Source organism: Haliotis asinina, chromosome 7 (genome assembly GCF_037392515.1).
Source record: "Haliotis asinina isolate JCU_RB_2024 chromosome 7, JCU_Hal_asi_v2, whole genome shotgun sequence".
In the NCBI taxonomy this organism is placed as follows: Eukaryota; Metazoa; Mollusca; class Gastropoda; order Lepetellida; family Haliotidae; genus Haliotis; species Haliotis asinina.
In genome coordinates, this window is record NC_090286.1 from 42,708,479 (window position 1) to 42,732,446 (window position 23,968).

At 41.0% G+C, this 23,968-nt stretch overlaps 2 protein-coding genes across 2 annotated transcripts in view; one reads left to right on the top strand and one right to left on the bottom strand.

The window, feature by feature from the left end:
• The window catches only part of LOC137290399 (U6 snRNA-associated Sm-like protein LSm4), a 439,957-nt gene that overhangs the window by 189,313 nt on the left and 226,676 nt on the right, over nucleotides 1-23,968 (top strand). The gene's annotated exons all lie outside the window — the stretch shown is intronic.
• LOC137290396 (growth arrest and DNA damage-inducible protein GADD45 alpha-like) lies at nucleotides 11,170-23,699 on the bottom strand. The gene is made up of 7 exons (XM_067821301.1): nucleotides 23,681-23,699; nucleotides 15,834-15,890; nucleotides 14,441-14,545; nucleotides 13,783-13,906; nucleotides 13,164-13,295; nucleotides 12,562-12,695; nucleotides 11,170-11,592 (listed from the first exon to the last, which is right to left on the bottom strand). The coding sequence occupies exons 2-6, from the start codon at nucleotides 15,878-15,880 to the stop codon at nucleotides 12,588-12,590; spliced, it is 516 nt and encodes a 171-aa protein (XP_067677402.1). The 5' UTR covers nucleotides 15,881-15,890; nucleotides 23,681-23,699; the 3' UTR covers nucleotides 11,170-11,592; nucleotides 12,562-12,587.

A 23,968-nucleotide genomic window follows, 5' to 3' on the forward strand; every position in this document is an offset into this window, starting at 1 on the left:
ATGTTTTTCATGTACACGAAAAAAAAATTAAAATAAACATTCCGGCTTTTTTAAATCAAATTCCTAAACATGACTAGCACGTTAAGGACATAAATTTCCTGGAGTCTTTGAAACAAATTCACTCATGCCTTGGACCAAGCTTCTTGTGCTTATCAAATGTATCAGACAAAACCAACCTTGTGAAAAATGTTGAGAAACATGCTATGAGAAAAGATGATTATATGATATCATTGCTACCAATTTCCGATTATTTCAATTAATCGGACCACCACTAGTCTTCAGGAACCCATGCTTGTAAAATGCGTCCAACTGGAAAGGGTGATCGGGCTCGCTGACTTGGTTGACACATGTCACCGTATCCCAGTTGCGTAGGTCGATGTTCATACCGTTGATCACTGGGTTTCCGTATAGCTGAAATATTGCTGAGTGCGGCTTTAAACAACAACCAAATCAACCAAATTTAAGAAATCCAAGAGAGCAGATGCGATGGTGACAAACACTGAAATGTTATTATTGCCAGTTCAAAAACATACGCATTCAAAAACATAATTCGGAAACACGTTCAATGTAGAGAATGATTGTAGTTTTTGTTAATGAATACGTTTTATATGTATTTTTTTCCCGAGATCAGTAGGTGTTACATCCATATGTGACATTTACCTGCTACAGTTGTCCACAGTCGCCCCGCCCTGTCTTTCATTCACGTGTTTAGAAGGACGTTGCGTCAAAACATTGTGCGTTGTTGACAAAGCTATGACGTGTAACACGGCTCACATACGGAATATCGATTCGTGTCGTTACTAAATATACCAAGAGTATATAAGCCACAAGACGCAAGTCGTGCTATTATCTCTCTTCTATTTCACAGGCGTGTATGTTTAACGGTAAACAAGGGAACACGTATCGGCTGTTCAGCTGTATCAGCTAAGAATGGTTAGGGCTCACTACTCATTAGACTTGAAGATATCATAGACACATACCATAACACGTAGGATATTAAGAAATTACTGCTGGTCTTCATCATCTGCCCTGTCCCACCCACCCTCCCCGGGTTCGAGTCCCAGCATGGGTACAAAGTGTGAAGCCCATTTTTAGTCTGCCCCACGCAGTATTGCTAGAACAATGCTGAACGCAACTGTAGCGTCGCGGTTGCCATGCTAAATCGTGGCATTTAGAATCACATTAGCGAGAACAATGAAATGACGTGTACAGCGACGCTCGGGTACCCTAAGTGATCGATCAGATACGAAGGTGAAGGGTCAACACACATAGACCAGTCACGTGGGGATCAACTGTTAGATCTTTCATTGCGCCAGTGCGCTCAAATATTGTATTTTTAACTTGTTAACGTAAAATTTCTGTCTTCTTTAGGTGAGCTACAGTCTCGTGGGTCCAAGTCGTTAGTTTGATGAGCTTTTTGTGATGTTTGAACATGTATGGGGGAAGGTGATGTCAATGTGTTTGTCATCTTGATTTAACTGGGTTTAGGTCCGTAGCCTCGTAGTTTCAAAGAAGCAGAGTATGTCAAATTTAAGACTGGCGGACAACGGACCGACGCGTGAAATATTCGTTTTTATGAATTATACTCGAAACGAGAGACGGAGGGACTGTAAAAGTCTGTTCCTTTATCCCGGGATACGTATGTAGAATTGTGAACATAATTCACGATGGCGGATTTGAAGTTTTGACTGACACTTATATCCTAGTGCTTAAGTTTCGGTGCAGCATCTGGGGTTGTGTCAAGGAGACGTGTACACGTGGCGCCTATTGACGTGGAAAGTGCTCAGTGGCATGAGGAGAAGAAGGTGTCTTGTGGAGTCTTGTGACATACCAGTAACACATGCCTGTGTTAATCCTCTTTGCAGCTGATCCACAGATGTAACTTGTAGTGTTCTCTTATCGGGGTATAACTGAACAAGTGCAAGGTGTGTAAAGCGCTAAGCCTTGTTTTGTTGAACCAAACGTAAGATTTCAACCTAAAACTATTGGGAGATGTCTTATGAACATTGAAAGTGTTTTGTCACTTTGAGTCATTATTTAGGGCGAAGGGTAGATCAGTGGTTTAAGTGTTCGCTCGTCACAACTAAGGCCCAGGTTCAAATCTAAATATGGGTGCAATGTTTGTACAATCGCCCTCCGTGATATTGCTGGGATATCACTAAAAGCGCCGTAAACCCTAACTTACTTAATAATTCAAATATATATACGTATATATAAGTGTGTCTGTATATATGCATGTGTGTGTGTATGTATATATAGCGCCGACATTCTCAGCATATATGTGAAAATAGATATGGTATCATAAAAACAGACAACATAAAAATGTGTTTCTCACTTCCACACTCTTAAATGCTTAGATAGGAACCTCTCCCGGAGTGAATTCTTAAAAGATTTGATACACGTAGAAAACATGTCACAGCACGAACCTAGCAATAAGCTGTATAAAAGGATATTTAATAATAATGTTTGTTAGTGTGAAAGAAAACTGTGCTACAAATTAAATATAGATGTCTGTATTTCACCTTAGCATTAATTATTCCAAACCCTGAGACTGTCAGTAGGTATATATTGTCATTGGGTATTGTCCTACTCCCCTCTTGAAGACACATCGGCACACACAACTGTTGTCAACTGTTGACAAATGTAATAACTGTGCTCGATACTTCCCTGCCAGTTGATATACCTGCAACACACGCATACGCAGAGAGAGAGAGAGACAGAGAGAATGACAGAGAGACAGACAGATATACAGACAGATACACTTTGTATAGTTTCTGTATGGCCTTTTCTAGATGACAAAAATACATCTTTACACCTCCATACGAATTAAGAATCAAGAACCTTACCACTCACTGTTTCTCCTTTTTTTCTTTTTTTTTTTACCTATGAACCAGCATTACAGTCAAGCACGATGTACAGTTGCTGTCGTTTCTATAGTGACGACACCCAGCTGTGTCAGACCCCTGTGGACAGCTGCTCTGACTGACCGGGTCAACTGTCACCTAACCAGTGTCCCTAACAGTACACATCCTTAATCACTGGCCTGCCAGACACAGCTGCGCGTCCAAAGGGCGCTGGAAGGGTATAAAGTCGTTACCAATAAATTTGTATAGAGCGACATTGCTAGTCAATTGTATGAGTTTCAAACGTTCCTATTGGAAGAATGGGCAATGCATACGTTTTTGTAGTCTGTCGGTTTAGGGCTGTGCCAACACATTACCATCCGCCGTGAGTTTAGGGCTGTGCCAACACACTGCCATCCGCCGTGAGTTTAGGGCTGTGCCAACACATTGCCATCCGCCGTGAGTTTAGGGCTGTGCCAACACATTGCCATCCGCCGTGAGTTTAGGGCTGTGCCAACACACTGCCATCCGCCGTGAGTTTAGGGCTGTGCCAACACATTGCCATCAGCCGTAATATTGCCGAGATATTACTAAAAGCGGCGTAAAACTAAACCCAATCACTCACATAAAACATGAACACTGCATAAAGCTGCGTTGAACACTCACCTGTGGTGCGAGATCGGCCGAGCAATTGCATATCAGCTGTGCTAATGTCGTAATTGTTTTCATCGAAATGTTAGATCATCATTAGACGTAAAACTAAACTCACTCACTGAATAAATTATTACGGCAGGCTGGAATACGACACTTCCTCACTCATGCAATACACCCACAACAGATGCGCCGTTCCACAAAATGATCTTGGCACAGTTATAATCACAAGCCTAACACATTAACACACAGTTTCGACATTTGCAGCGGTAAGAGCAGTTTGTAGAACGCCACCCGGGACATTAATGCCGCGTTTTGCATGAGTGATAGTGCACTTTAGCAAGCATCAAAGAGTATTACTGACAAGCTGATTAATGATATGTGTGTGTTTAAGATTATTTTTAATCTGTTGATACTTATTCATCAAACATATTATAACAATTATGTACAGTTTTAGGATAAGGTTCTGAAAATCATTGCTTTTGGTATATCTGTAATCTTGCTGAATTGTAAATTCAAAGGTTGAAAACACGGGACATACAGAGGTCGCCTTGTTATCCCAGTTCGTGACTCGTGACTCGTGACATATCAAATGAAATTATGAATGAACAGGAACAATTTGACATTTTTCTCAAACATGTATCCGAAACGGTCTTAGAATACTATTTAAATAAACCTGCGCAGTGCCGATTTGCTTTGCATACCAACTACATTTCGAGTCATGTTAATTAGTGTGTGATGTATGCAACATGTCTATCTTACACACTGGATGGATACACTCAGTGCATTTTCCATTGTTCAAAGTCGTCAGAGACAATATTTTTTGGACAAATATTGGACAATAGCAATAAATTTTATGAAATGGAAAAATATATTCGCAGCATGCAGGTTGTAACAAACTGGGCGAGTTCTTCCTCCATGGTGGCCGAAACGACCCGCAACATCTGTTAGGGTTGCCTTTGTCATATCAAGTTCAGGGTGCAAATGCTGAAAATCGCATGCCCCGCATCTCTCTGTGAAGAGACCAATCAGACGAGTTCATTTGCGACAGGTGTGACCCCGGCACGTTCTCAGCACGCGCGGACCTAGCAACGGCCCCCGGGAATTTTTGCTCCAGCTCAGTGACAGAAATCGTCCTAGCAACCGACCACCGGTTACTGTTAGCGACCAAAATAACCATTACCCATCGGACAAAGAACTAAGCAAACATGGTTAAAATTAGTAACATTGAATATGTTTGTACAGTAGGCTACACAGTATTCAGTTAAAATGAACAACAGTAAAGAAACAACTAAACGCGGTTTATTGAAAGTTTGACGTTAAAGGCTGACAAAGCAATATATATTTGCACAGTTCGAAAATATATAATGCGTTAAATTGATAACTAAGACCTTCGTTGCACATAAGGAATTAATCTTAATGGCATTATAATATGTGAAGAATGCATAAACAGATATGTATACTAATACAAGTGAAATAATTTGGAGACATGCTGAAACAAACGTACGTGGGGTTTTTGACCTTCTATTTACATATGTGCAAATACACATGTGGGTTTTCTTGATTTATTGTCACTTAATCCTGGGATCGTTGCCTCAACACTGACACTTTGATGGATAGAAATTATTTTATCGTATTCATTTACATACGCACGTGCTGCATACATGTATATCGTTCCACGAAGCAAGGCCGAGTTGGGAAGTCACAAGACATATATTATAGTACCATATGCCCGCAGTCGTATAAAAATCTTGCAATAACTGGACAACTTCCCAAAACAGAGCATATACATAGTCTGATTACTGAACGAAATCATCACCATACCACATCAGCACATTTGAAAACCCGAATACTTCTACAAAAGTAATTATATTAAACACAAGTTGTTGCATGAAATAAATAAAAATCTGACACACCTCGGGCTAGGATGCCCCATGCATACATTAAAAACCATGCATACATTAAAAATAGTCGAAAGAGATCTGCACAGTAGATGGGAGACACCCATGTAGTTTTGATGGGGGACATGGATCGCTACATTCGTTTATTCTACCCAGGCGGTGTTAATCTACAGAGAGAGAGAGAGGGGGGGGAGACAGAGACACAGAGAGAGACACAGAGAGGGACACACAGAGAGACAGAGAGAGTGAGAGAGAGGGGCACAGAGTGAGACATACAGAGAGAGAGAGAGGGAGACAGAGACACAGACACAGAGAGAGAGAGACAGAGAGAGAGAGAGAGAGAGAGGCACAGAGAGTGAGACACAGACACACACACAAACACACACAAAAACACACACACACACACACACACACACACACACACACACACACACACACACACACACACACACACACACATACACACACACACAAATAGTCTCGCCGGAGACTCAATTACCAATCTGTCGCGGCAAACTAGCTTCGAAAAAATCTGTCACGAAAGTGAACTCAATAATCCTGTTTGTAAGCAGTTGTACACATAGTCATGTAGATAAAGGAAATTACGAAAGCAATATATAACTGAACTCTTTCAAGTGTAATAATACCTGTACCAGTATGTAACACAGGTAAATAGATACGATTCGACCGTCATATAATTTGACAAGTTAAAGTGTATGTGCTAGTACTGTGTTTGACGTCAGAGGTTGTCAGCGCGTGTACTGAGCGTGTCCGATTGAGCTAAACATTCTATGCAACTCACGTTTAATGCTCAGATAATGTTCATGGTAATATAAAACGTCAGCGCTTGGAAATATTCAGCCTCGATTATCAACTAAATCTGAAGTTGCAAATGAATTAAATGAAAATGAAATACACGAATCACTGTAAATTAAAAATGTCATTGATGACACCGTGTGTTCACACTAGAGGTAATGACGTCATGTGCTCACACTGGAGTTAATGACACCATATGCATGTGCTCACTCTAGCGCGAAAGACGCCATGTGCACTAGAAGTAGTGATATGCAACAGTTGCAATATTTAACTACCGTCTTATAATATAATCACTTGATAAAAGAGTAAAAAACAACTATGCTCTTCCTTCTTTCAGTGGCATTTTAGAAGCTGGGAAGCACAAGATTGGCAAACTTCATGGATAACAACTTCTTTATTATATGGGTGCAGCGTTTTGACACTGATTCTTGATATAAATTTAGTAATGTCTCGTAATAAATTTAAAAGAAGTTGTTGTCCATAAAGTTTATCATTTTATATTCTTCTGATTCTATTTAACCTGCCGTACAAACCCGGAAACAACGGCCCAATTCAGGTTATGCAAATGAGGAGAGTGGGCGTAATTTTTGTATAGTATTGTTATTTCAGATACATTGGTCTACTTTTGCTCTTGTTCCTCTTGTTCAGCATCAGTACCATGTTCTTGCTTTAATAGTTAGCACTGCTTCTGAAATGTGCATTGGTGAAGTTGTGTATAATTATGTCGTTGCTGATTTCATGACTGTTACCACAAACTGTCTTTGTTGCTGTTAGTGCATATGACTCTTTCAAGTGCTTGCGGTGTCAGTACTTGTTCATTAGCTTCGAGATCTTGATAAACATTAACATTAACACCATGTGTCACCGCTGCTCCTGTTACTTCGTCTTCCTTTACTTCACCTATTACGTTAACACCTACTGCTGCTATTGTTACTTCGTCCTTTACTTCACCTATTACGTTAACACCTACTGCTACTTGTGTTTTTTCTTTCTCCCTAACCACCTTCGTTACGTTACTGTCGCTGCTATGCTGCTCCTACCCCTTACAATACTTCTCTTGTAAATTTAATAACTACTGCTGTTTTTGTTACCTCTTCCTTTACTTCTCCTATTACGTTAACACCTACTTCTGCTTTTGTTACTTCGTCCTTTACTTCACCTACTACGTTAACACCTACTTCTGCTTTTGCTACTTCTTCCTTTACTTCACCTATTACGTTAACACCTACTGCTACTTGTGTTTTTTCTTTCTCCCTAACCACCTTCGTTACGTTACTGTCGCTGCTATGCTGCTACTACCCCTTACAATACTTCTCTTGTAAATTTAATAACTACTGCTGCTTTTGTTACCTCTTCCTTTACTTCACCTATTACGTTAACACCTACTTCTGTTTTGTTACTTCTTCCTTTACTTCACCTATTACGTTAACACCTACTTCTGTTTTGTTACTTCGTCCTTTACTTCACCTATTACGTTAACACGTACGTCTTCTTCTGTTACCTCTTCCTTTACTTCACCTATTACGTTAACACCTACTGCTGCTATTGTTACTTCTTCCTTTTCTTCTCCTCGTACGTCAACACCTACTTTTGCTATTGTTACTTCTTCCTTTACTTTTCCTATTGCGTCAACACGTACTGCTGGTATTGTTACTTCTTCTTCTACTACTACTTGGCTATACTTCTTCCTGGTAACAACTGGCACGACTGTCCACCATTTCTAATGCCCTAGTGTAATGCTAACTCCCTGCTTATCGAGCTGTACCCAGTCTCCCTCAAACCCCTTCTTTATACTCTTTGCAGTTCTGACTTGCCCGTATCGTAGTGTCAAAGCCCCAAATGATACAGGTCTCGAAATTCCGAATGTTCTAAATCTCCTACGTCATCTGGGGCCTTGTCAAGTCTGAAGTTGCAAATTCCGACTTGCTTGTCTCTGTCGAATCACACCTTTTCAGAGACTAAGGGTTGGTCCACAATATTACCCATATACCCGGCAGCAAGAATAAGCCAAAGAAACACATTAGACATGAGGTGCCAAGCCCACCTCACCCAAACCCTATAAAAAATCTCATTGCTGCAACAGCCGCTCTGTTAACAAACTGATTTTATTTATTTATTTATTTATTTATTTATTTATTTATTTATTTATTTATTTATTTATTTATTTATTTATTTATTTATTTATTTATTTATTTATTTATTTATTTATTTATTTATTTTGAATGAATGAATGAATGAATGCTAAAACAACCACTACATTACAAAACAAACTACCAATGTCCATGTGAGTTATGTGCGTGACATCATGCATGTATTCCCGACAATTACCTGGCGTAAAAAGGGTGGCTGACTTCGAATTGCCTGACGCATTTTAAATACCGATAAACACGACCAGGAAATTAACATCCGGATGTTGAAACTCATCCCCCAGTATTCCATGACTGACAAACTGGATGTGAAAGTAGGGCTTGTATTTTTTTCCAGAAATAAAGTTGTCTTAAAACAGAGTTCGAGTTAGCCTTATTACCTGTGAGTTCGTTAATCCAGATTTTGTACTTCGGTCTGGATTAACGAGGGTGTATTTAACCAGGCCACACGATAGTGCCTGATCAGATGCGTGAGAATGATTAATGTTTAAGGCAAAGCAGGAACAGCACCTCCTGTAAAATGGGATTTTCTCAAAATCTAAATTAAAGATAATGTTGTAACAGCATCAAAGCGTTTGCTAAGGAGTTAACATGATTGCGATGGTTTTGTCGCTTGTATTCGTTTGCCACACGGTTTTCAGCAATCTATTGCCATTATTAGTTCTCCGTCGTTTGAATACAAAACCCTTCGCCTCCCAATGTCACGAACATGGAGAAATGTTTGAGCTGTCTGGGACAACGTGGACATTTTTAACACAGTTCAAATGACGCGCATACCAACAGAAACCTGTTTCTGTTAAGGAACACTCTAACCAGAAGGGCGCTCAAGTTTAAAATGAACCGGAATGGGTTGACAGAGGGAGCGATTTGATTGGTAGATGAGATCAGGTGTGCTAAAAATAGAACGTATATATACCAGCACATGGCGCGCCGATAACAACATTGATTTCTGGTGGGTAGAGGTGGCACGTCTCCGCCTATAATGCCTACACACTGTTGGTGTACACATACACGCTTACGAAATCCACGTGGGTCAAAGATGGGGCGGTTGCGAAAAATGACGCATACAAGAGAATAACGCCCGACCACGTGAGGGCCAGTGAGACAAATTCATATGGGGCGTGTGGGATATTACTTGCAATAGTGATATCAGAAGTGATGTTAACTGGGGTTTGATTAGTTTCATTCAGTACAACTGCACTTAGGCTCTAGTCATGTCTCTGAACACGAGGGAGTGTGTATGTGTGTGATTGTCTTCCAATTAATTTCTCTGTATGTGTGCGTGTGTGTGAGAGAGGGAGAGTTGGGGAGAGGGGGAGGGGAGATGTGTGTGTGTGTGTGTGTGGGGGGGGGGTCGTTCACAACCGATTGTCCATCGGACATTCCCGATGCTGCTCCTTACAATCATGGGTTCATTGTGTCACCCGTTGATTATTCCCCACTTCAATTCAGCTATCAGTATCACAATCATAACATCTCTCACGATGTAAATAGCTCAATCAACATTTTGGGGACAGGGGAGGAAATTAATCGTACGTTTGTACCATTCAAGACGACCACCATGTCCAACTCTTACGTTGCGTAATTCCCACGTTATACATGGTGTCTTCTCGCTTCAGCGGACGCCACAACGGTGGCCGGTGTTCGCCCTCCTAACATTGTAAAATGAAGGCCAGATGTCCGACCAGCTGTCTGTCCCACCACTGACCAGGGTCGCCAGGGATTTGAGCCAGTCCGTTCCGGACGTCCTTGACCTACCTGTGAACATCCAGAAAGCAATTAAGGGTCAGCGGCTGTCATTTCTTGCGTAAGTGGACATCGTGTAACTGGTGTGAGGCTGGTTTGACGATGAACGTGGCATGCTGACGCCCAGTTCGATATAAAGCTAACAGACATAATATTTAATGGGCTTTTAATGAGGAAATTACACTTACAGACATACAAATGTTTCAGGGTTCAATGTTGCCACAGTGATGCACTGAGCGTCGAACGGAATCAATGGGCGAAAGTGTGGGCGATGTTAATTTTAATTCACTTTCAACGCCATTCACAGTTATAATTCGCAACAGTTCATACTTGTTTCCATTTTGTGACATTTTAGGACTGTACCATGCCCAGACCACCTTATCCAGGCGCGACAATGCTGCAATATTGCTAACGCAGCGTAAAACCATACTTACTCACGAAACCTAACAATCAGTCTTGCATAACATAATCACATCAAATAATTAGTTCTCGGTACTAAACAGACATCCGTTAAACACCCAGGTTCAGTAACCAATGCTTGTCGTATGAGGCGACTAACGGGATCGGGTGGCCAGGCAGGTAGACAAATGTCATCGTATGCCCATAGTATAGGTCCATGCTCATGTTAACAATCACTGGATTGTCTGGTCCAGAGTGGATTATTTACAGACCGCCGCCATATAGGTCATCACACACAGACAGACAGACAGACAGACAGACAGACAGAGAGAGAGAGAGAGAGAGAGAGAGGGAGGGGTGGTCAAGCTCGTCGACTTGTGCCTGGATTTACACACCGTCGCCTTACTGCTGGAATACTGCTTAGTGAGGCGTTGAACAACAAACGATTAATGTATGTATACAATCGACAATGGGTGAGTGAGTGAGTCTAGTTTTAACGCCGCGTTTAGTAATACTCCACATCACGGGTGGGGACACCAGGAAATGAGTTTCACACACTTTACCTTTGTGGGGAATCGAAAAATGTCTTCCGTTAACGAACGCCTTGACCCCTCGGCTGCCCCACTTCCCCTCCACGAATAAACACCAAAATGACAAGACAGATTATTTCTTTCAGTGTTTATTGTATTTTCAACACAAAAAAACCCCGTTAGGATCAATCATTTCCACTTGCCGCACACGTATGTGGGGGGAACTGCCTTTGTTTAAATAAGCGTACGTATAACATAGTGAACGTTTTGTATCGATGAATGATGTTATTTATATATTAGATGGGTGAGAGCATGTCTGCAATCATATCTAATTGTCCACAAATCCGATTAGAGAGTGAATCCGCGCCAACAGGACAACGCCATGCCACCGGTATTTTGTGTGACCTTGACCGGAATGTTGTCTGTTTCTTCGTCTCCATCGCGTGCGCGATGGATCCGTCCTTCCCATCATGCAGCTGTCGTCTGTTCTGGAAATCGCTGGTAGCTGATTTCAGTGAGATGATGGTTTCAATGTGGCTTCAGGCCAACGATCTGGGTCCTGAAAAAGGGTTTGAAGAGACATCGTTTATACAGATTCCACAAACACAGTCTCTAGTCAACAATACGATAGCAGATCTGTTTGCACTGAGTTTGCAAATAAAGAGAATTTCCAATCCTAAGGAAAGTCAATGATGGCGACTTACAAACACAACTGCCCCAGTGAACAAGTGTACACAAGATTCTTTTCAACAGAAACAAGTCTCAATTCAAGCCGTGTTTGGTTTAACGGTTTCCACATAGCTGAAACCAATCATGTCGTTCTTCAAAGACACCAGGGCAGCTTAACATAGTACGCTTTGACATGTATATGTAGGTCAAGTTACAAAAGAACTGCTTACGATTCCCGAAATTCATTAGATTTTAATGATAATCAATAGATATGTGAGGACAGTCACTGACCATCTAAAGAGTGTAATATACTCGAGAATGTATTATTCTGGGCCTAGATATTCGAAGCTCTCTTAGCGTTAAGATAGCTGTAAGTGTCATACATTTTGATTAACTTGCGACTATCATAGAGGCAAGGGAGCGTGGAAAATGTGGGCCCAGGCTAAGGTAGTTTCGAAAATCTAGGTCCTGGCTAGCTATTCTCGAAACGTTCGTAGCGCTACGAACTTCTTAAGCCCATTCTTAAGACATTGGCTACGATCAATGTTAAGAATTCTTAGGGCTACGAACGCTTCGAGAATAAGGGACCAGGGTAGCTATTTTCGAAAGGTTCGTAGCTCTACGAACTTCTTAAGCCCATTATTAACACATTGGCTACGATAAAAGTTAAGAATTCTTAGGGCTACGAACGTTTCCAGAATAAGGGCCCTGGTCCAGTTCATCAAAGTGATCGCAGCACTGAGACAGTCGTAAGTCAATGATAAAGTATGGGAGTTACGATCATCTTGGCGCTACGATCGATTTGAGAAGCTGGTCCCAGTATCATATTTACAAGCGTTTTCTTCCAAATTAGACATACCATTTGGATATTGCTGTAAACTCATATCATTCCGGGAATTCTATAACAGGTTTAGGATAGGTGTCGCTTAGCATGACATTGTTGTGGAACTCTATCACGTCCTCGTCATTTGAACTGAGACCATTTTTTGGATACTGTAACAAAAGAAATGCATAATTAATTCAACGACATCTGTCACTGGCTGTTAGCAGCGTTGAAAGTAGTGGTGATGAATGATTATATATTTGTCAATGTTCTCTCCTTGCCATAAACGTTACTTCACCAAGATGACGTATTGTCGATGTCGGAAAATAAATATCACCAGTGATTTCTTATTGTGGGCGTGCAGGAAAGAATATTTATCTCCCAAACGTACAGACTAGGTTCAGACACCATGTCTCCTCTAGAAAACACTTCCACGGGAACTAAGTGATCATAATGTTCGGAATTTTTCAGCAGTGACACGTTGATGACTATATACATGTCTGTCAGTCTCCTGCCAAGAGTGACTCATTGTCATTCTCAAGGTAGGTTTTCTGAAACATTTGCACAAACTTCCACCATCTCTTATCTAAAAGGTTCACTTGCGACTCAAAAAGAGTCAACGAAAATAATCAACGTACCTCCAAGAGAACGCAGCTTGAATCTATCCCGGTGTTATTATTAACTATGGACGTGGCAATGTTTCCGGTGTCAGTCTCCTTCTTGTCTCCCCTTCCTTCAAGGACAAGTCCAAGGGAACACTGCTTCTCGACCTAGGGAAGAAAACCTTTAGTGTCAACCCATGGTTTCATATTTAAGGACACAAACCCTTATCTGGCACATCTAGAGTGCGTACTCTCGTAACTGTGTCGTTTTATAAATATGCATGTTTTAAATCTAGACATTTCATTAATTATCCCCTATAAGCACAGACAGAGTGAAGGGCAACATTTCATTTGATCAAAAAACACAAAGGACTATAGAGGTTCCACCAGTTCCATTTCAGTCATCATCGTGTTCTGAACAGAAAATAAAACGCAAGTTTCGAAAATATTAAATCTCATGAAAGTAAGCATGTCTATTAATGGTGCATTTCTTTTGCTGTTCAGGGTACTATTTTAACAACATCACCAATTTCTGTTCTTTCGCATTCCACCATATTGAGCTAGAATATACATGTATCAATATGCACAGTGAAACAGTATTTGACGCCCATGAAAGTGTAGTTTAAAAAGATACCAAATCCGATTGTTTTCATACCTTTAACAGTTTGATTTCATTCTCCCAACAGAAAGCTTCGATGAGTGTATGCTGAATGTCTACGGTGACGTCATGCTGTCCACTAACTCCCGGTAGTACACACAGCATCACGTTGTCAGGATTACTAGAAAGAAAAAATGAAAACAGTTGAATATCCTTCTTAAGCAAAATGCATAAGATTTACAGACGTGCTTTACTGATACATGCCATGTGCTTCATAGATAAAAAACAGGCCACATGTAAAAAAGAATTAAGAAACTTTAAAGTGGAATAAGACATAAATTATGCAATGTACTAACCTTTCGTGTAGTGTACATCCAATATATGCATATTAAAACATACCGCTTCTAATGCAAACACTGGGCATGCAATATCTGGGTGCCGTTGTAGAAAATAACCTTAATTAGTGCTCAGACCACATTAAGTCTATGTTAAGATATGGGAGTTACGATAACCGTAGTGCTAAGATCGCTTTGCACAACGCTACCCTGACATTGGGCTGTCAAACTCATAGTAAAACTAACACGTCCATGAAAACGATGCGTAGTCTAAAATACGTAGCAAGTCAAAATTTCCACATTTTTGTTTTAAATGTGTTCATCTCATAGACAAAATGTTACTCCCTTTTGATATATACTAGCAATAAATTTATACTTACCATTTCAAAAGTTTGGCACATTCGAAAAGGCCGGAAGTCAATCGGTTGCCTTCCATTGCCTGCCAGATACTCTCCCGTAAAGCAGCACCAACATTCATCTTTTTCCTGCGGATAAATAAACAATGCCATGGACGGATACAATTGCTGTGGCTAATTGCCGATATGTATAAATTCGGCCATGATTCATCACCTAACATTAACAAGGATTCGTTGTCGTGAATCATACCTCTGTGTCAACATCATAAGTCCTTACCACATCATCATTGCAAAGTTTTCCTCACAATCTTGTCAAGTGTTTGGAGATTAATCTCTGTTTGGGTATTAAACTCTGTTTAGGCTCAGGTGGAGATTAACGGAAAATGCGCGCTCAATAGCTGGTTGGATTCATCAAGTGTTATCGTGTTGTTTACTCAGCGCTAAGGGATATCCCCGTTTCCATTGGCGATATGACGTCACATTGCAAACCCCACGGCCGAGAGATTCCTCCTAGCGCTACAGGCTGACTGGCTTCTGTGCACAGTTAAAATGATAGTGTGGTATATTTGGAGATGACCGATTCCCTTTCGAATCAATATGACTGCATTCAACAGATTATCACGACAGGAGCGTGACCTGTGACCTCTCATCCTGCTGCGTGACTCGCACAAGATCACACACCATGCATGAGCTGACGAAACACCGTATCATGTGATTTGCCTCGAGACTAAATCTGAGAACTTGCGTCAGATTTTAAATAGTCTTAGAACAAGAACGCCTGCACAATAACTTCATGCACAAATGCCTTTCCATAGAACAACCAAACTCCAATAAACGAATAAAGTCAGCTGACCAAGGAGAGCCATAAATCATTAATTATCCACATAACCCGAGGCGCTCTTCCAGCAAGGCTACAGCAGAAATAGCGCAATATTGATGCAGATTTAGGCTGCAAGAAGCAAGCTGTTCTCCCCTGTAAATAAAACTAATTGCGTAATTAACCTGTCCTCCATGACCCGAGGGTCATTAGTTTGCCAGACGTGAGATGCAGAAGTAAGATTATAAGCAGGTACTATTCGTCTGCAACTGACTAGCCGCATCCAGCCCAACCCTCCTAACAACGTAACAAGGCGCAACACACTGTAACGTTGTTGCATAAGCAGCAGGCTACAGATGTTTGCACTGACATCATGAATGAAATTTTCTCGACAAAACTCCTATGAACGCTGCAGAATGTCTAGATAACGTCATAATTACATATTTGCATTTGGAATGTGGTCTAAAGTTTGCATGTGAAATTTGCACGGGACGTATATTGCTTGCTTCTTTGTCCTGCTCTGCGTCTGTTGCTCGGAGTTGCACTATCCACCAGCTACAGCCGATCAATCCTGAAGCTAAGAAATATATTTGCACTTACGATTTTGCTTGCAGTGACGAATCTTTCATTAATTCCGGCAAAGTCATCGTCCAGCTTCTGCAAATGAAACAAAGAGAAAACTTCTGGTACAAGCAGTCCACGTCTCGACAGGCTCACAGCTGACTTGCAGTAGCCTTTGCGCTATAGTCGATCCCAGTCTACCTGGGGGCGAGGCGCGATGTAACGAGCTCTCCTATTGGCTGAGGGCTGACTCGTTTGTCGCTGAACACTAAGGCAGGCTAGCGTGTTTAGTCTTTGTTCGTAACCAACGAAGTTTTCTCGAGAGATAGCAACAACCACGACAGATGGTGTCCCCGTCACAGTTCACACCTTTCAACATTCAATCAGTACTTTAACCACAAAAGGTCAAATTAACATTATTTTATTTTTTTTAAAAGTATGCATTGTCCACAATGCAAATTAAAACAAACAATTACATATTGCAAGCAAGGTACCATGCATTATCTGAAAATCTACATTTGCATCGATAATGTAATATTTGATTACCATATCAATTTTCATTTGGGTGACAGACTTTTATCAAAGGTTGACCTACAATATTCTAGCACGTTAAGATTAACACAATACAACTGCTGAAATATCGTGCTATCGATTGACGAAAGAAAGTTTTGCTTTTTGTATGCGTTAAATGCTAAGTTCTGTCTAACAGTTACTGCTGAAACTCGCCTGCTGCAGACAAAATTGCAGATTCGTCCTGAACGACGCAGATAGGGCTCATGTTACCAACGTCAGTGTTACATACTATAGTATTTCACCTGTAAGCTCTGTCATTAAGATGAATAAATGATCAGAATATTTTTTCGTTACTATTTCTTTGGCAAAATTACAGAACTGCCTAACTACTTTTCGGATCAATATGTAAAACCAGGGTCATTATATCACGTGACAACCTCTCTTTAGATGCTGCAAGTAGGAATAACCGACGCAAGAATGAGAAACACATGCATTGTTAGACAATACAGTCTATGTAATAGATATGTTTGTAATTTATGAATAATATGTAAAGGATGCATTAGAATGAAATACTTGAATGATAGACAGATAACATAAAAGGATATAATACCCGAATTTAATAAATCGATAAAATGTATCTTTCAAGCGTGACCCGTGTATTTTTCAAGCTTGACTCCAGCAACCCATGCTTGTCACGAAAGGTGACAATGCTTGTCTAACGGGATCGAGTGGTCAGGCTCGCTGACTTGGTTGACACATCGTTTCATTGTCATCGGTTCCCAGATGAGCAGGTCGATGCTCCTACTGCTAGTCACTGGATTGTCTGGCCCAGACTCGGTTATTTACAGACCGCCGCTATGTAGCTGGAATATTGATGACTGCTGTGTAAAACTAAACTCAGACAGTCAGTCAGTCTATCAAGAGTATAATGTCGATGATATAACGAATTAAGCCATTACAGTATATATGGCTACATATTAAAACAAAATGTAGATCACAGAACACACAGTTCAGCGATGCCTACACACAGCATCCACAACATATACTGGTAATTAAGTACTACTAGTCTATAAGGTCTTTTCTCGGACATGACTAAACTGCATGAAGTATCTCCGCTCCAGGCACGCCCTGTTCAAGTTATATTTCGTGACACTCATCTGTAAGAGAGTCACGTCTCATATCTGGTCAGGCCAGAATTCGCGCAAACCATCTTGACAAGGTACAGATTTATTGATTTATTGATTTATTTATTTATTTATTTATTTATTTATTTATTTATTTATTTATTTATCATGTGTGTAAGTTGGTTCTTGTCAGCCGTTCTTATACAACCCCAGCATTGTGTCTTATGCAACTAAGCAATCGAATGCAGCTACGGTAGATAAGAAAATAAATGCAAGCGTATAAATCTTATGAAAGATGTTATGGTCGTTTATGAGATTTTCGTTCTAGATCTTATATATAAAACGCAGCATATATTATTACCTTCGCTCAGCTAATCAGGTCAGGTATGATCGAACTGTGTCATTGTGAACACATGTGACCCAGTTGGCCGCACACTTTTAGATAAAGAGGTCAAGCCAGGTCAGAAGGAACGCATATCTACAATCTCAGTCATTCACCTCACCCATAATCCATCCTCAGCCCGAGAAAGCATAGCAGCATGGCCTTTTATATGGTCATTAAAAGGGAGGTAACCGCTATTGGCTTTACACTTCGTATAGCTAAACATGCTTTGGTCTGTTTCCAGTAGCGGTGAGCACTCACCTCCTCAAGGCCACTGAAACCACTGACCATTGCTGGTCAGAAGTGTCTGTTTGTACTTTTGATGCCCAAACACTGCTCTTTCCGTACATATTTGAAGCGAATTATTTCCACTCCATTATAAAACGTCTCAATGTTTGCAATTGTTAGGAATGATAAGCGATATAAATCATTAATATGCATATTCTAACACACGATTTGAACAATGTGTGCGTGACTCTGTGCCCATATACATTATATTAGATTCTATTATGAGGTATCTGATTATTAATATCAGAATCGAGATACGGTTTTCCTGCTAATAACCAAAATGCCCCTGGTGTGTTTATATAGTTGTCCAACTTACCAGCTCTGTCTAGAAAGATTGGTAAATAAAACTTTTTCCTATGCCTTTTATCTGTTATGTTTTTTCTGGAAATATCACCCGGTGCTTGGTGTTACGGGTAGAGCAGGACGTGCTGGTGTGTCCGAAATAACCACTGGTCCACCATCCCATGGCTAGTAAATATCCAGTCGGACCAGTATATATCTCCCCAGTTTCTGGCCCGACCGGCAAGTGGAGTCTTTTCGCAAATATAATATTTTGCTTAGTTTCTTCTATGTTTCTACTCAGTTTCTAAAACGTCTTGCTTGAGAATTATTTTGTGGGCAAGTAACTTTCAGGTACAGCTAGTCCGACTGTGCAGCACAATTTGGAAACCGTTCCGCGCACTACCATCACCCAGCCCCCGCGTCACTGGCAGTTGTGCTTGACTTTTGCACGTAGTGGAATGTATGTATGTTTCGACGAAGCATGTGTATTCTCTGACGGTATACATTTATCCATTCAGACCTTGTTATATTTAGGAGATAAACCTACTGTGTTGGAAAATCAGAGATATATAACGAAATTATAATAGTTCTAAATTTGATATAAAACCGAACGCGTAGCGTGAGGTGTTCAATACAAAACTTAGAGCTATTAAAATTTCGTTATATACCTCTGATTTTCCAACACGTTACGTTTATCTCCATTCTACCATAAACGCGTTATTCAGATTTTAAACACATACATAATGCTTCGGAAAATCAGAGGTATACTTGTATAACGTGAATATGTACCTCTGAATGACTCTGAATGATTAACCAATCACAATTAATCCAGTGTTTACGGAAGTCATGGTAGTTTTCAAAATACTCCTTGTGGTTGTTTCCAGTAATTATTCTGTTTCTGAACTTCGAAAAATTTCACCTCAGTGGCCTAGTGGTTACAGTGTTCGCTCGTTGCGCCGACTGTGGTCCGATTCCCGATAAAGGTGCTGATGTGTGAAGCCTACTTTTGGTGTCCACCGCCGTGCTAAAGCTAACCTCACTCAAATGCATGGTGGATCCGTCCTACAATATGCAAATGCTGGATATGTAAAAACGCGTTATCATTTAAAATGAATCAAAAATAGACTCATGCATCCTCATTCAGGGAAGTCAATCAACAATAAAACTGGGGCTGTAATGAGGAAGCTACCGTGCCCCCTGGTGACGTACAGCGGGGCTAGTGGCTACATCTGGTTGTGGTGGCAGAATGCTGACGCTGTAGGGGTCAGTAGCGAGGCACGGGCCGTCATAATGAATATGCCACCAGTATTTACCTGAACTGAATTGATAATTGGTACGTGCTGCAATACTGCTGGTAATGAGGAGTTGGTTGATGACGTTGTGTTTGCTTCAGTGGTGCATGCTCCCTCCCTCCCCCCCTCTCTCTCTCTCTCTCTCTATCTCTCTCTCTCTCTCTCTGTGAATACTCTTCTCCCCCTCTCCCAATCTCGAGGGGCGGATACTGCTTTCTGGGGGAGTGCGCACCCCTGCTCACCCTTGTACACCCTTGCACGCCCTTGCACACACGCACACTCACACACACACACACACACACACTCACACACTCACACACACACACACACACACACACACACACACACACACACACACACACACACACACACACACACACCTGAACCTCATTATTTCCCTTACTGCCTAGCCCTCCCTGCAATGCTAAAAGACTCACTGAAGCAAGTCTAGAATCCCCAGGTTCTGAATCTCTGGTCTCACTGGGTCTCCTTTTTACTATCAAAATAAAATATATTCAGAGACTAAACATTAGTCTCACCAAGTCTGGATCCGCATCTAATATAACCCGCTGGGCCCCTCCCCCACCCCGCCCTCTAGCTTCACCACTCCCAGTGGTTCCCTTCCTCTCTCCTCATCCCTCTCATTCAGTCCCTCTCCCTCTCTCATCTAAAGAAGTCAGGAGAGTGCTACTATACAGGATAACTGTCAACATGTGTGCCAGCACAACTGTAATCAATTCTGACCCAACTCAATGGGACGGAAGTGTTAACTTTGTACAGCCGCATCGTGAAGATGAAGGGTGGTCATCTATGGTATACATTTGTCAAGGTTACAAGCATGTTATCTGACCACATAATGAACTGACCCGCAATTGACCTGTTATAACACACTTTAAGACGATTCATTCACCTCTGTCAGTGAACATATCTGCCTGCTAACTAACCCTAACACATTTGGATTAACAGGAAATTGTCCTCAGGCTCAATTTATTCAAACTGGGGTTTATCTGCCTGCAGTCTACTCTGTGTTCATGGACCGCATAAGCGTTAAGATGTCTCCAAACACGTTTTATGGTCAACACATTACACAGTCATATAGTCGACATTGTGGGATGAACTGAAATTGACATGAAGGTTCACTGCACGGCCAGTGAATGACGATTGTAATTCTGTATTTGGGCCCTGTTAACAGCTAAACTAGCCCTTTCTGCGGATAAGTAAGTTAGTCGCGCTGTCACGGTGTAATTGACCGCTACGTAGCACTGCTCTTGTACTGATCGAGATGTATTTATAACAGTTACTATATACTAGTCTGTAATGTTTGGTATCTCTAACAAGACCTATCTGTAGGGTGACGCCATTGTGAGTAAACAGTTTCATGGGACGGTTTAAGACTCAGGGAAGAACACACACAAAGTTGAAGACACACAGAGTAAAAAAATATATGCTGAAAAAGCAGTGTGAATGAGTGAATTACGTTTTACGCCGCTTTTAGCAATTTTCCTGCACTAGCACGGCGGGGACACCAGAAAATGGGTTTCGCACATTGTACCCATGTGGGGAATCGAACCCGAGTCTCCGGAGTGACGAGTGAACGCTTTAAACCACTAGGTTACCCCACCGCCCCAGTGGTGGACGACGTAAGGGAAATGGGATAGGAGAAATACAGACTTACGTCAGTTTTCGAAGGGGCGTAGTCTTTGGTGGAACGCGGATTTTAATGTTCATGCATATTTAATGCCTTTACCTGCACAACATAGAAACCTAGCTGGCGTTTTGAGTGATAAGCCAACTCGCGGACTGATTGCAATGATAAAGGCTGGAAGATTGAGACTGACATGCCCACGCCACATTAAATATGCATCACAAAGTCTCTGTATGATATAACCCCTGCATTCTACAGATGACGGACCCCAATGCAGCATGTAACAAGACACCTCAGGAACTACCCCGGGCGCTCCTGCATCTCTGGAATCCTGAAGTAAGTGGTCGACACAACAGAATTCGAAGCTGACAAATTTACCACAGCGTGCATTTGAATAAATGAGTATGGTTTTAGGCCGTTTCTGGCAATATTCCAGCAATATTACTGCTGGGGACACCACAAATGGGCTTCACACATTATACTCGAGTGGGAATCGAACCCGGGTCTCCGGCTTGACGAGCGAACTCTTTAACTACTAGGCTACCCCATTTCTTGAATGTGAATTCCATGTCAATGTAAAGTAAATGTAATTGAGAATTACATGTCGAAGTACATAGATTCAAAATAATTATAGAGCTTTGGAACGTTGCAGCGAGATAGTCCATTGGCTAGTGCGCTCGTTTCACACGAGAGTGTCTGGATTTATCTCCGACACGTATACCACACACGCACTGAGTTCCTGTAAGCTGTGATAATTACAAATCTATCATTACCAAATTATGCATTGCTACCCTCCACTCGGACAAATCAGGACGGCATGATAATATAATGATATACTAAGAAATACAGTGTATTTATTCAAGGACACTTCAACCATTTCAGTGTGTGAAAAATCGATTTGTAGCAAATGTAGCAAATACATGGTTTAAAATATTTAAACATAATTTAAACTAAAATGTCGCGACAATCTTGTTAGCATAACAGTTCACCTATTTACTTGACGTCTGCATGGATGTGCGTGGCTATATACAACTGTAAATTACATACCTACATATATACTTTCCCGGGCAACTCTTTGTCACAGCGGCCGAGCTCCTAGAGACTTCGTGAGGCGTCGTCATGCGACGCCTAGTATTGTGTCACTGTGCCCCAGGAGAAACTAACAGACTGAAATCTAAACATAAGGTGATAAATCACTAGGTTGTTACCTGCACGTGTATGTAAATTTTCACTCGGTTGAATTTTTTCATGCGACTACATTTTTTACGCATGCAGTGCAATTAGTTTTATTAAGTAAGGTTTCACGCTTTCATTTTTAGAACTGTCTTCTTTAAAAGATATGCTGAAGCATGATGGAGCCCAGAAACCCTGTCATTAACTAGCTTTGTTTAAATCGTACCGCGACCGATCGTTGACGTACTTTTTTCATGACGTCACTCCATCTGATTGATATTAGAGCATATACTTCCTTATCAATATGTGAGATGTCACTAAGCTCTGATAAAATCGGAATCACACTTCGGGTTATAAATGGGGTGGTGGGGTAACCTTATGGTTGAACCATCCGCCCTTGACGCTGAACACCCGGGTTCTATTCCCCACATGGATGCAATGTGGGAAGCCCGTGATATTGATAGAATATTGCCCAAACCATATCATACTCATCCACTCAGGTTAGAAACGTTGTCTCTAAGGATGAAATGGATACTGCTGTCTCAGCACTTTTCAAGATTATTCAAAACAGGCTGTGATTCAAAACGACAATCATTAAAATGTTTTTGTTGAGATCAGGTAACCAGAAAAAAGCAGATCTCAATGCAGAAACTATACTCATTATAAATATGCATCACATATGCATTGTCTGCAGCATAAATGAGGGGTACTGAGAGGTAATTCCTCGGTACACTTTTCTCTACGCTTAATCAAAGCTAGGGTATTGCATTACTTTGTACTGAAGCTAATTCGTGAAATAATACACACAAGTAAAAGATTTGTACATACAAAACCTCAACCATAGGGAAAACAGCCTCAATTGTTCGCCGAAACAGATTATGTTGAGCTTGCAGGTAATATGCGTAAAGTATGAACTGTTTTACGTTTTAAATATTTATACTCTTTCGAGTGAAAACTTTTAATCCAACAAATATATACAACTGCACAAGAGACAGTGTGCGGTCGACAAAACATACCGCTTATCACTGAGCATATGAGCTGGCAACGGTAAATTCCATATCTACCTTATCAAAATGTTGGACTGCCAGTACACCTGTAATTGGTTTCGTAACACCTGTTCGGGAGTCATTGCAGGTCACTTTGACCCGTAAGCTGACGGAGCCTTGTTTCGAAGAGAATATACTTACATACGTGCCTTCGGACGAATAGAACAATTTGCTTTCCTGGTTTGTTTAGTTCAAACGCCCAACAGCGCATGCGCATAGCACACACTCTGCATACCTCAATTAGGTCTCGGTGAAATAGACTTAGAAAGTAGGACATGCTACAAAAGTAGCTTATTCATTATAATGCTCTACATCCTTGTTCCCGCTCGTGTAAAACATGCACGAATACAATCTGCCTTGGCGAAATGCATTTTTTTCACATTGTTGTGAAAAACGTGTTCAAGCAAATCTTTACCATCACGAATGGAC

What these genes read in the sequence shown, in the direction of transcription:
- LOC137290396 (XM_067821301.1), bottom strand. Translation starts at nt 15,880, where the DNA reads ATGACTTTGCCGGAATTAATGAAAGATTCGTCACTGCAAGCAAAATC. An exon ending in TGTGCCAAACTTTTGAAATG is followed by an intron (nt 13,907 to 14,440) that starts GTAAGTATAAAT and finishes TTTTCTTTCTAG; the next exon opens with TAATCCTGACAACGTGATGC. An exon ending in CAAGCTGCGTTCTCTTGGAG is followed by an intron (nt 12,696 to 13,163) that starts GTACGTTGATTA and finishes CTTTTGTTACAG; the next exon opens with TATCCAAAAAATGGTCTCAG.